The sequence below is a fragment of the Gymnoscopelus microlampas genome (genome assembly GCF_963454915.1).
Source record: "Gymnoscopelus microlampas genome assembly, chromosome: 13".
NCBI lineage: Eukaryota > Metazoa > Chordata > Actinopteri > Myctophiformes > Myctophidae > Gymnoscopelus > Gymnoscopelus microlampas.
This window is the reverse complement of record NC_139950.1, coordinates 41,107,256-41,121,411: the sequence shown is the minus strand read 5'-3', so window position 1 is coordinate 41,121,411 and position 14,156 is coordinate 41,107,256. Positions and strand designations below refer to the sequence as shown.

General features: G+C 39.4%; 2 protein-coding genes across 2 annotated transcripts; both read right to left on the bottom strand.

Annotated features, from left to right (window-relative positions):
- Positions 1-1,689: 1,689 nt before the first annotated feature.
- Positions 1,690-6,044, bottom strand: LOC311058664 (interferon-induced very large GTPase 1-like; the record flags this gene model as incomplete). Its single annotated transcript, XM_084076127.1, has 1 exon — positions 1,690-6,044. One exon carries the CDS (start codon positions 6,042-6,044, stop codon positions 1,710-1,712), a length of 4,335 nt encoding a protein of 1,444 aa, XP_083932253.1. The 3' UTR covers positions 1,690-1,709.
- A 577-nt stretch (positions 6,045-6,621) lies between these two features.
- Positions 6,622-12,880, bottom strand: LOC311058663 (E3 ubiquitin-protein ligase pellino homolog 1-like; the record flags this gene model as incomplete). Its single annotated transcript, XM_084076126.1, has 8 exons — positions 6,622-6,699; positions 6,991-7,260; positions 7,715-7,948; positions 8,938-9,126; positions 9,460-9,612; positions 10,406-10,507; positions 11,649-11,775; positions 12,798-12,880. 8 exons carry the CDS (start codon positions 12,878-12,880, stop codon positions 6,622-6,624), a joined length of 1,236 nt encoding a protein of 411 aa, XP_083932252.1.
- Between the last annotated feature and the right edge of the window lie 1,276 nt (positions 12,881-14,156).

Below are 14,156 nucleotides of genomic sequence, written 5' to 3'. Positions count from 1 at the left end.
TTATCAATAACCATTTTGTTAGCTCATTTATTGACCGATATTGGACATTACGATTACACATTTTTAAAAGAAGTTGATATTAGTAGTACATTCTTACACATATGTTATCAATACACATGGTTAGCTTTTCTAATGCTTTTAACAAAAAAAAAGATAATGTTTGAAGTTGTGAATCCTTGTCTTAGACAATGGTGTTTTCTGGTAGAGTGCAAGTTTAGATGGAAACAAAGGAAAAAGTAAGCCAGACCAAAACATTGTATAAATCTTATATAATTCATATATATCTAAATCCTTTAATAATATATTTTCTTTGTTAATAAATAATGATTTGAAATGTTTTGGTAGGACATGGAGAATAACTATAACTATGTTATTTGTATTCTATTATTATTATTATGTTCTCTCCTGCATTTCATTCTTACTGCAGATTCCGCTACATGTATGACAACTGAATTTACCTCTGGTTGTCAGGAAGAGTTAATCTTCATTTAACTTGTCTGATTATATATTATTTAATACAGCTTTGATCAAACATCTGTACTACTGTAACCTACTGTAATACATGAACTGTGTGTTTTCTCATTGTCAACTGTCCATTAAACAATACACTATAATATATACATATGAATTCTAATTTCTTTTAAAAACTTTTCTGCTTTCACTAGTACGTTGTACAAAAAAGAGACGTTTTGGTCAATTACAAGATTTATTTGATGATTTATTTTACAGTAAATGACAGTCAGCAAAATAGCTCAATCAACTAATCAAATGGCATCCATGTATCACTTAAATAACGTTCTGTGAAAGTTGCCAGATTTAAAAGTGACATTTGATAATCTCACAATGTCTTCCATTAATAATTTCATACTTTTAAAAGTCAAATTTCAAATTAAGTGTGATGACATGAACATATAGCATACAGTATTTTTTAATGCAGCTTCTTAAACATTTCATGTTCCAGGAAATAACTCTCAAAACACATTTAATGACACCTTTTGAATGCTTTGTTTTACAGAGTGTGTCAGTAAATAATTCCCTCTTAAACTGCATATTTCATCCTTTTGGGAAAAACAAAAGAATCAATAAAACCATGTTTTCATTACACTTATTCTGCAGTAGAATGTAGATAGATAAAATGTCACATTTGGAAATCTCAAAACTAAAATCAGGCAGGGCCTCTAAACAATTTTCACAATAAAAATCTACTTAAAAAATGGAAAGGCATAAGCCACAGTTGTTGTTGATGGCATGGAGTACCTCCAGGGGCAGAGTCTCCTAGGGTCTGTAAATCTGTGTGTCTGTCCTGGGCTAATCTCGCAAATCGGTGGAATGATCAGCATCAAATTTTTGTGCACACTAAGAGTAAGCCACGGGTAACTATGCGATGTCATGTACTATGTATTCATATATAGTCATGTGATGTATCACTGCAAAAATGTGGAATACAATTTAAATATAGCCATATAGCCAAGGAGGTAAAAAAAATGCCTCCCCCCTTGAATACATAGGACCCCAATGGAAACAAGCCATAGTGGTTTTTGGGGTTTAATCCTTTTGTATAGAACTGTACTTTCTGTGCTTTTTTTGCATACTGTTAAAGTATTCGATCAATCAATCTTGTTTTGTGCACATTTTGCAGTGAGTTTCCTTTAAGCAATAGTATAGATTGTGTTACTTTGAGTAGGGTTGTGGATGTCTCCAGTCACAGACTACAACTCCTTCAAGCTTTCAATAGCGTCCTCTCTGGTGTGCTTTTTCCATTCTTCTGGAATCTCTTCGCTGCCCGCAAACCTTTTGCCATAATGTTTCTCCAGGTCATCTTGAAATTGACAGACAAACCATTTCCAGTATGGCAATTTTGACTCTTCAGCGGTAATTTTCCAGTTGGCATAAATTGGACCACCTTTTCGATACTCTTTGAATGGCATGGACTTATCTTGACCTCTAATGATGAAATTTTCATTACCTCCAACCTTTGTTGTGCAGAAAGTAACAGCAAGTATTGGTTTACCTACAATGTAAGCTCCATCAATTCCAGAAGGGCGATGAAAACGGACATTGTGATCATCCGGACTGTGATCCTTAAGGGTGTTGGTACAAATGGCGCCACAGAAAGGACACCCCACCCAGCAACAACTGCACAATTGGTCGATTAGAATTTGATCTGGCCTCTTTCGGACATCCACCACGTTGATTTTGAGTCTTGTCAAATCCACCCTCATAGAATCAAGGCCTTTCTTAATCTCATCTTTAAGAAAGTCAAAGTGGTTTATGTCATTGAAGTTTCCATTGCAGTTGGTGTCAAATTGTAGATCATCTTTTAACAGAGTGGAAAACTCCTTAAGCCACATGTCTGTGTCTCCGTTCTGAGTTGTGACTTTCTGTGTCGCCTCATGCACTGCTTGATTCAGAAGCCTGCATACATCTTCTGCATGATTCTGCATGATACTGCATAGCTTCTCATGATTGTTCGAGATGTATTTCTGAACAGTTTCTTGTATAAATGTCTCCATGTGTGTCTTTGGATCTCTGATGTAGTTCATGTAACTGTCAAAGTCTGCTTGCTCTGCCAGTGATTGTAAAATATGTTTCTCCAAGTTCACCCTGTTCCCACTGAAGGGAGGGAAACAATTTTTCATCTCTCCAGCCAAGTGAATGGCAGTCTTGTCATAGACAGCCTGAGTGGCAGACTCCTTCAGTTTGCTACAAAGCAATCCACCAAGCACAGCGGCAGAAGAGTTTCCTTTACAATGGCCTTGGAACACGTTGTAGTATTGATCCTTTATTTTTTCCAAATAAGTGAGTGGATCATTGTTCTTCTTGAATTCTTTGTGAGAGCTTGTAAGACAATGTTCTGCAGTTTGGAATACATGAAGTAAAAGATCAACTTTAAACTTCGGTTTAAGGGCGTAGGTCTTGTCTGAATCAAATTCATTGACCTCGTTTATGACCTTCTCTGCTACTTCATGCAAATAACCGGTACTGTAGCCTCTGGTCTTAACTGGTTTGCTCTCAATTAAGGCAATGGATTGTTCCATAACATTGAGAATGAAGGTTTTAGCCTTTTCATAAGGAAGTGGTTCTGTAATCCCAAGCAGCTGTTCGCCTTTCAAGACCATGCCTTTAAGGATTACATAATCTGAATAATTCCCTAGATTTGTTATTTTTTTGTAATTACCACAGCGTCTGCGTGCGTCGATAAGATGACCCTCAATGCCCATATCCTGAAGGATAGAATCGACATCCTTTTGAATGTCGATCCCCTTTATGGAAGGAATATGTGCAGTGAAGTCAGCAACCCAACCTTCCCAAAGACCATCGAACGCCCTTTTGAGTTCCTTTTCATCGTTTGCCTTGTCTTTTAACTCACAGGCAAGCTCTTTGCTCCTCTGTAGGAGCTTGTTCTCGTAGACTGTCTTCTTATCATCCAGACTCCTTCGAGCATCACTCTGCTGAATAATTTCCTCTAGCTTCTGTTTGGCTCCTTTCACCAATTCATCATGGAACTCCTTGATTTTGGTTTCAAATCGTCCTCTCCACTGAACCAGTCCATCGTTAGCATCATCAAAGTGCTTTTTCATTTTTTCTTCCACTTCTTCACGAGTCTTATTCATTCCATTGACAAGCTCATTTTGAATCTTGTAAATCGTCTTTTCATTATCAATTCTGGTGTGGAGTTGGTTTTCAATGATCAACATTTCTTTCCTTAAAGCCCAGGTCCATTTCCCATACTCTTCTTCAAGTGTTCTGTACAACGAAATTTCCTGTGTGTTTTTGAAACTGAAAACAAAGTTTTCTTTCAGCAGGGCGTTCCAAATGTCTTCAATGGTGCTTTTGAATTGTGAAAATGTCATTCCACGAGACTGTGATGCTTTTGAGAGGATCGTGTCCTTCAGCTCTTGGATGCTCTCACTATAACCTGGGTTTGGAGGGGCCATGGGTGGACTGCCTTCCCACAGCTGGGCAAAGTATTTCACATCAGTTTCCACATCAAATCCAATGATATCACTGAAGAACTCTGCATCAAACACTTCCTCTTTGGCAGCTAGCTTGGTCATCTTATCGAGACCCTCTTCTAGGCGTTTCTTTCCCTCCTTCAATTTCCCAGTATCAATAGCTGTAACATTCTGATGAACAAACAGACAATTTGTAGACATCCTAACCTTCTTCATCCTCATGAAGGCTTGAACAACAATATGAAGAGTGTCTTGCATCTCAGATGCATTCTCTCCAAAGATGTTGATCAAAGTCATGTTTCCCAGGCCAATTACAAATGTTGCCAATTCATTGTCATGTTGACAAGTGTTCTTCCCTGCCAGCTCAAGAGCACGCAGTCCTTCAGTGTCCACAACCAGGACATAGTCAAACTGGAAGTCTTTCTGTTTCTCCTCTGACACTTTAACTAGCTGCATGAAGGCCCCTCTAGTGCACCTGCCGGCACTTACTGCAAACTGCAATCCAAACATTGCATTCAGCATTGTAGATTTTCCACTGCTCTGGATGCCTAAAACTGACAAAACAAAAACTCTCTTGTCTTCGAGTGTCATGATGACCTCATCTAGAACACTAGTGATCCATGTTAAAGGCACATGAGCTGCATCTCCGTCCATCAGCTCCATTGGATGTCCTGCTATCATAAGCTCTGCAGCCAGCTTAGGGTATTGAGACCAGTCTCCTTTCTCCTTGAAAGATGCATGGGCTTCATACATTTGCCCTATTTCTCTCAAGATGTGCTCCATTCCAACTGTTGCTGACTGCAGTTTCTCTGACATTCTTTCCAACTCCGTTTGCTTCTCCTTCAGCTGAACTAAATCACGCTTCTTTCTCAAAGCTGAGACCTCAGAGCACTTTGCAGCATATGCCTGGTTGATTTGATAAAGTTCATCCGTGGAGAAGTTATCCAGTAAGATTCCAATCCATTTTAGGAAGTAAAGTTTTTCAGTCCATTCCAGAGAATGCAGGTTTTCAATAAACAGCTTCATCAGCTGACTGGAGGATTTGTCTCGTTGGTCACATCTTTTTTGCTCCATTTCACTTTCTATTTTACATTTGGCTTTCTCCTTCTCGTCTCCTTTGAGGCGGTACTGGTCTTTATTGATTTTGCACCACTCATGCCACAATTGGCCTTGACATGGCAGAAATGTGTCTTTGATCTCGGAAAGCTTCTTTCCTTCAAGCAATGTCAGAATCTGCAGAGCGGCAGATTTCCCTCTTTGGCATGCAGGGTCAGCTTCATCTGTTTTGATTTCAGAGACACATGCCATGGTATCAAGTTGGAAGGATGTAAACGGTGTTGACAAAAGTTTTCTAAGTATTTCTTTCAATTCTGTAGCCACAACTGCCTGACCTCTATTCTTCAGACCCATTTTATATTGTCCTGGTCCAAACTTCTGTGCAGCACAGCCAGAATCAGCTAGGAGACAAATGAGAGGTTTTGGACCCTTGCGAAGGTCTGCCAGAATGTTCTTACCTTTGTCACCTTCTCCCAGTTTAGGTACAAGGACAACATTGACAGAGGCATTTTTGACCAGTATTTCACGCTGTTTTTCATGTGATGCAGCATCTCCGTGAAGATTGCAGAAGGCAACACAGTCAGAGAAAGCATCGTTGGGTTTTCCATCAGGGCAGTACCAGGCGATCTCTGCCATACCATCTATCAGGCAGTGAGATTTGGTGGCTCCTGGACAATCCCTATGAAAGAACGTGCTGTGCTTATCATTGATTATGGCATTTATCAGCTGAGATTTGGATGGTGACTCAGAGCCCAGGCGGAAAAATGACACCATAGGTGTCTCAGCTTGGTAAATAGGCATGTTCTTAGTTGTGATGGCACCTGATTTATCAGTCACCTTCCAGGCTTTTCTTATTTGTCTAAACGTCCATAAAGGACACTCAATGTCCCTTGTGAACGGGTCAGGCACTAGCAAAGGTAAGGCATACTGACACTGTGATAGTTTGGTAATCATGTTCTGCCTGAGGAAGCTATCTGAGCAGTGAAACACAGCCATCTGAACGTCCATTGGATGGACATGGCTCTGCGTCATGCTCTGACTAGTGTCTACAGTGGAGCTGAACATATCATAATCAGTTATGACCTCATCAGCAATTGGAGTGACTGGGATGTACCTGGCTCTATAGTCTAGCATCAACAACTTGTGAAGGAATGTATGAGCTATGTCTTCCTCAGTTATCTGATCATGCTTCTTTATAGAAGGGAGAATTTTCAGAAAGTCAGCAGTTGTCAACTTATTTTGATAGTTGTGTTTGAGGTTAAGTCTAGAAAACAGTTCATTAACTCTTTGGTGTTTGATGTCTTCTGGGCTGATATTTTCTGAATTATCCACAGATGTGTGTCCTTCGCCAACCTTCAAAAACAATCAAACATGTAGAAAACAAAGTTAATACATATCCATATCTGATATGATGCAAAAAGTCCTGAAGGTCAGGACTTCATGATTTTCACAATACAACAAAAGCCTGAGTAGATGTTAAAATGACCCCAAACATGTTTGAAAGTGAAATATCCCTTTAAGAGGTAAAGACAAATACTATGGCAACATAGTATTGGTTTGCGCTTGTGTGTTTACTGAGACAGAACAGAGACAGACTATAAATTCTGCATCATGGTGGTATGTCTCTGCCAACCAGTTGCAATGACAGCTTTGTTCCCAGCCTTTTCTCATCTCTGAGGAGGAAGGCCTGGTCACAACATTTCAGCAGTGGTTCTCAAAGTGGGGCCCAGACCAGCTAAATGATTGGTAACTTCAATGCCCTTAAATCTCAGAGTTTAGGGCCATTTGCTGGAAGCTCTATAACTATAACTATTGTTCACCATTGTATTTGTCATAGTTGTGGTGTGAACTCACATTATTAGTTTTTATTATATGTAATGATTTATTTTGTCAGCAACTCAGGGGTCCGTGGCCTAATATATACCAGACTGGGGGTCCTTATATTCATATAAATGTATACATATATATATATATTTACCCAAATGAGTCTGATGTAGCCGGTGTCTCCTGCCAGCTGCTGGACACAGAAGGGACAGGCTGCGTGAAAGCCGTCTTTCCCATGAGGCAGTTGCAGCTGGCTCCAGAAGGTGGCGGTCTTCTCTGAACACACATGGCCACAGGGGACGAACGCGTGGGTGGGGGATGCGGCATCCAGGAAAAATCCCACTTCGTAGCCCAGCTGCAGAGGCACTAAGGGGCCCCGCACCCGGCACTTGGGACACTCGCGCTCCTGGCCATCCGCTTCCACCTAGAGGGTTGTCACCATCATGACATTATAGCTGATGATTAATAGTCGTTCAAATAATTGCGAGAACATATAAACAAAAATGACTTTTTTGGCTTTGTAAACAAAAGTTTGCACAATGCAGATATGACAAATAACTTACAAAGCCTATTACTAAAATATAGAAAGAAATGCCTGACAATGACCGGTAACAATTGTCAAGATAAATAATGATGCATTTGTAATGATGATAATGTACTATATTTAATAATTGCATTAAAAGTATATAACAATTGTCCTATCTGCAAGCTCATAAGACGTCGCAATGCGACACCTTGTGAGCCTTTAGATAGGATATTTTCAATTTTTTTAAACAGATGAATTCGTATGGATCAGGATTCTAACGAAGCGAAATAATTGTGATTAACTCAAATAATTTGCGGTCAGGCTATTATGTAATAATTGCCTCAGGCCTAACTTTCACCTCAGCCTCGCTGCTTCCATGCACATGACCGCACTGGAGGTAGGCCCAGGGCTGCTTCTCGCCTTCGTTGAAGACCACCGGGCACCAGGGCCGCCCGGCGTTCAGCTCCTGGCACAGGGCCTCCATGGTCGGCGTGCGCGCCAGGCCCTCGGCCGTGCGCCACAGGAGGGTCACGCCACACAGGTCGATCAGCGAGCCATCCACCAGTTCCTGAGACTCACCGTTCACCTGGACGGAAACATGAGAAGATATTCAAGATTTGGTTGATTTTGTTTTGTACAAGAATGCATCTATATGATGAACATAGATGTGTACACAAAAGGATGAAGCTTATTTCCATTTGTTGGCACTTTGAGTGCTTGAGCAAATGTGTTTGGGGGAGAGGGGTAGCAAAGACACACATAAAAATACAAATAAATCAATCAATAATGAATACATTCATACCATTTCTACAATACAGCTAAAAAAAACAATAACAATAAACAACATGGGTTACAATTCAACTAATTGATGGTTAGGCCTAGCTGATAATAACCCCATGACCGCGTTGTCCACATTATTATTATTATTATCATAATTTTCAATGGAACAGTGATTCGGGCACACGGCACCCACCAAGCAACACGCTTGGCTTCTTTTCATGTCACGTTCATCACGGGTGTACAAGTCACACGATTGATCTAAATGCACGCATTCGTAAGCTGTTATCAACTGCAGTACAGGCTACATTCAGACAAACTCAAGTCTGTTTCGAGTAATTTATCTCAAATTTAAGGAATCAACAATCATCATTATCACAACTTGATTTACATCAGTGCTGCAGTCACAAATGATCCATGATACGCAAATCAGCGAGCAGAGCGACACTTTTATTGTTATGTGATCTTCTACCAGGGTCATGTGTGCATTTATGTAAGAGAATAAAGTCTGCACACATCGATGCTCCAAAGCAGACTTTATTGCGAACTTTATTCTATTTGGATTCTGACCTTTTTAGTGAGTGGATGTGCATGCTTTATTGTTTGTTTCTGTATTTATGTATGAAACAAAGGCAGCAATTGTGGTGCACTAAATCGTGTGACCCTCTGATTTCCGTAGCATGTTCCGTACAATGATGTACACTGCCAACTATTAGTCTGGATTTATTTCGTTTTAATCATTTGTCTGTGCACGTGTACACTGTTTGTTGTGAACATGTACATATATATAGTCCTCACCATCTTCCGCTGTTGCTGAGCCCAACGGGTCTCCCGGAGGGTGTAGGCGTCGCCGCAGACGGAGATCTCCCTCCACGGGCCGGGCTTAGAGTCCTGATTGAAGCCATGGAGCGGGCGCGTCACCAGCACGCCGTTGGTGGTCAGTCCGTTCATCTGACCGTCAGGCATCTTCCATTTAATTGCATCCTCCTATGGGGGGAGGGAGGCAGTGGTGGAAGAAGAATGTTTTATTTAAAGTAAAAGCTGCAATACCACAATATACATTCTGTTACAAGTAAAAGTCCTGTATTCAAAATGTTGTATTGGCATCAAAATACGTGTACTGTAGGCCTACTTATAGTAGCAAAGTAAAAGTACTGAACTTTTTTTTTTAAAGTAGCAGATCTAAAAGCAATTTTTTTTACCATTATTTATCCAGGGTAGGTATGCTGAGCATGAGAGCTCTTTTTCAGCAACGCCCTGCACAGTCACACAGACACAATTGTGTATTAGACATTTCATCTGACATTTTTCATAACCTACACCCAGGAAGATGCTCTTGGAGGAGTCGAAGCTGGCGGCGTAGATGCGTGCGGCGTAGGGAGGGCTCCTCTGGCAGATGATGCGGCAGGCGAAGCGCGAGATTCGTCTGTCCGTCACCACAAAGTCAATGGGTGTCTCTGTGGACCGCCCGATCTGTTATAGACAAACACACAAGGGGTTGTCACTCACAGCTTGTCTTATTTGTTTGAAATTGGTTTTGACATTGTGTTAACCAATTTCAGCCTAGTGTCCCTACTTTAAGTAAACATGAACATAAAAAACATTAAAACAGCTAAAATAGCAGATCTGCTCACAAGCTCTAAATCTAAATCTAAATCAAAGTCTAAATCTCCCAATGGAAGAGTAGGGAGTCCACCTTCAACCACTGCAGATGAACTAGTTATATTGTATTAACATACTCTACCATACAGATTGTTAAAATCATGTCAAATAAGAGGATTGCAGCTTTAAAGTGTGTCTTTATGTAAAAAGAAAAGTGTTATGTAAAAAAAGATTAAAGCTCTATATTCAGATGCTAATCAATGCTATATACATTATCTGTTCAGTAATAGGTTTCTCCCCATCTCTCCACCTCTTTAGAGAACAGAAATAAATTTTAAGGTCACCAATTTCAGGTATTCAGGAGAGAGAACCCCACAATCACCATTCATGAGCTTCAATTTTTATGTTCCAATTCCAATTTTGTCTGCTCATTCTTTGGTGATTTTTTTTTCCTGTTTGCTAAAGAGCTGCAGAGTCAGGGAGACCCCTCTTATTGAACAAACACTATAACTATCAGAATATAGCATGCATTTTCAGATCAGAGCATGTTTATTTTAATGACCAATCAATCGATTGTGTTCCACCTTGGATCAGTGGTATGTTTTGGCAATTATTTGGGGGCCTACTTGCAAAACATCGTGTATGCATTATGGATCCTACATACCTGAAACATGTCCGTATTTGTGTCAGGAGCGTATTCCACCACAACCGTGTTCCCTTTGGAGAGAGTGTAGGATATGCTGTGCTGGTCCTTGTTGCAGATAGCCTATGAAACACAGAGAAGTTCACTGTTAGAAACCTCCAGTTCTGGACAAAGTACTCAACCTCTGTACTTCAGAGTCAAAGCATAGATTACTCAACTACAAGTGGAAGATGCTCTGTCAAATGTGTACGTTAAAGTACTGGAATACTTGCTTTTAAAAATACTAATATTTGTTGTGCATGCTTTGAAAATGCTTCAAAAGAACAAATTACAAAATGTATTTTTAATATGGCATTGCTGTATTGAAATTGACATTTTCCAAAACAAAACAAAAAATATTTTCCAGAAATATGAAAGACAATAAAAGAGAACATAGTACAAGCTCACAAGGTGTCACATCACGACACGTTGTGTGCTTATAGATCTGTTATTTTCAATATATTAGATATAGGTCTGCAGTGGTTAATGTACAGTAGTAGTGGAGTGGATCGGAGTATCAAAAGATACTGGGGATTTAGCAGTGGATTGCAGACAGCGGCGGAAAGTAACCACATACATTTACTCAAGTTCTAGTAGAATTTTGAGGTATTTTTACTTTAATTGAGTATTTACGCTTTTGATACTATTATTTCGTAATGAGAAATAATCAAAATTCTTAGGAAATGGCGAACTACAAGAAAGATCTACAAGCTTCAACGAGCTTGTGAGCTTTTTGAATATCTGAAGCTTAAGTATTTAAGCAATATAAGGGATAATTGACGCCGCACCTGTCATCCTGTTGAGAAATAACACCCGACAGGATGATTAAACACTGAGGCGTCAATTATCCCGCTTATTACACGGCTACTTAATAAATAAATTGACCCAAAAGTAACAACAAAACAAAGTATTTCCTTGCTTAGGGTAATGAAAGTATTCCACGTTGCGCTGGCCTCGGAAAACAAGGAAGTGATGATCAAATAGAATACATTTTTGGTTACTGCATTGTGTATTTCTCGCTTCAAATGTTTTCAAAAACATTCTTGAGAGCAATGTTTAGTTGTAAATGACATGGTGTGTTTGTTTACATGGCTGTCTAGTTGGATACGCACAAAATCAAGTAGTGCAGATTGATATGAGCAGGTGCTCCGAGTCTTTGATTAGACAGTGGTCTGTTATTTAATAGTAACAAAGTATTTTTTAAGTCCCAATTCTGAGTACTTACAGTAGCTGCCTGTGGATCGCAGCCCACGTGTACAGTGCTTGGTTTCACACCGTTGGCCTCGGGTCTCTGGCACAAAGCGAAGGGGCTTTTGGTCCTGGCCTTGTCCCCGTTGGGCCCCCGTTTGTACCTGTGAATAGAAGATGAAACAGTGGTGGGAACACTGCGGTTAATAAAGCAAGCTTGCCACAAGCTTCATTTCTGTTCAGATCTTTAGTAACGTGTGGACAGTGCAGTAATATGTAGCTTCATTTTTATAAAAATGCTTTACTCACAAGTTAAGTTATGTGTAACTTTATCAGTTATATTTGTGATAAGCCACTAAAGCCTGAACCAGTTAGGGGCTCAGGGCTCTATATCAGGTCCACTAGTATTTCCCTCCACACCGAATATCTTCATAAAAAAAATACCTTATCTATAAGCTTTTAGGCAGAATCACAAAGTGACAACAGAGATGCCATTTCTTGTATGCTAATCTCTCTAGACAGATTCACAGCTCTGCAGCTCAAATGCAAAAGTGAAAAACAACAGAGGGCGCTGTCTTTCCTTTTTTTTTATCTGGGTTCTCAGATTACTCACATGTAAACCAAACAAGTAAATACTGATCCTTGCCTCTTGCCCTTGAACTACCTATCTGGCTCTACACTACACAATTCCTATTGTACGGGTGGCAACCTGATATGTCCAACTCCAGAACGCGGCCGTTCTCGCGCCATTTACAGGCCGCCAAACGGCTGTAAAAAAAATGTTTGCCCCCGTTTTAGGATTATTATGGTAATTTCCGGGTCGCGTGGCCCAATTATTAATTACGTTACTGTTGGGCTGGGACGTTTTTCAGCAGTGGTGTAATTTACACATTTACATTTAGGCGTGCATGAGTTTGATCAAAGACAAAGCAACACCACAATTGTCAGTTTTGTCACGCAACCAGTAGCATGATTTGAGGAAGTTCACTTTTAGTTTTATTCAATTCAAAATGTGTAATTAGTTTGAAGCCCATAACGGACAACATAAGAATCTCGCTTCATTAAGGTGAGGTTATTCTTTTCCTTTTTTTAATATATTATTTTGTTTTATTTTTTGCTTTCCAATATGGCTGCTGTGCATAGAGCCTATCTATCTGATGAATATTAATAAATGAATGTTTCATACCCCAGGACAATGAGCGTCCCATATTTGACTGGGCCTTCGATGGAGGCCGGTGAGGAGGAGATCTTTTCTTGGTACTGCGCCATTGGTGCTTCCTTCAGAAGGAGTTGCTGTCCTTTACGCCCCACTTAACCTGCAGACATCACAAGAAAAACACATGTGAGTTTTCATTCCAAAATGGCTTATGGCGAAAATAGCCAATCTTCACGCCCACAACGTCCAGAAGCTTGTGGGCTTGTAAATCTAAATATTTTTGGACATTTTGGACATCTATGAAATGTTATGAACATTTTTGAACATTTCCCTCTACAATGACATGGCCGAAATAGAGTCACTTTTACAAAAGTCTAATGTTGGTTGAGGTAAAATCCAACTGTAGATAATATTGCAGTTATTGTTATTTAACGATTGTTACTTAAATAATAGCAACATTTTAAATTGCATAATTATTCTGCAATAAGCACACTGTGACTGTAATATCTTGTATATAAAAAGAAAATCAGAGGCAGAACAAGCTAAAGCAATGTTGCAAATGCGGACAGATACTTATCTGTTGGTTTCACTGGAAGTAGCCTACTCAGTAAAAGTAGCAAACCCACTATGTAGAAATACTCTGTTACAATTAAACGTCTGTAGTCAAAATAGTACAAACGTATTGGCATCAAAATATACCTTTTTCAAAAGTTTTAAATAATATTTCAAAAGTAGCAGATCTACATTGTGAGGCATTGTGAGCTTGACAATCTGTAATAATACATATTAGCCTTCAAATTAACTTTTAAATAAAGTTTTCAAATAATTGTAGTGGAGTAAAAAGTACAATATTGCAATATAAATAAAAAATAAATGACTTAAAATGTAAAAAGGAAAACCAAGACAATTCACCTTCACAACAGCTCATCCGTTCGGTTAAGTCCTCAAGTCTCAATGTATGAACTGAGGTTCAAGATATGCTATTTATACTGTATGTGCTGCTCTGTCTTTCACTTTGCTTCAATCATTTCACTTTGATTCAATCATTCACAGTTCTTTGAGCCTGATAAACCTTTTCAGCTGAAACAGTCATTAACAGTTCTCTGACAATCAGCTTGATCAAAGGGTTCTCTGTCTTTCTCTCTCTCTATTCAAATCAATTCAATGGGCTTTATTGGCATGAGAAAACATACATTGATATTGCCAAAGCAAAAGTGGAACAAAACTATTACAAAAAACAATGTAGGTAGGCCTACAATTAAATGGGAATAAAGAAATGTGTAAACAGAGCTGTGTTGCACCTGCCTTACAAAACCATACAAATTGTGCATTTGCTGTCAGAAAAGGTTATACATCCACATAGGGGTGTTCACTTATTTTTTTAGGATG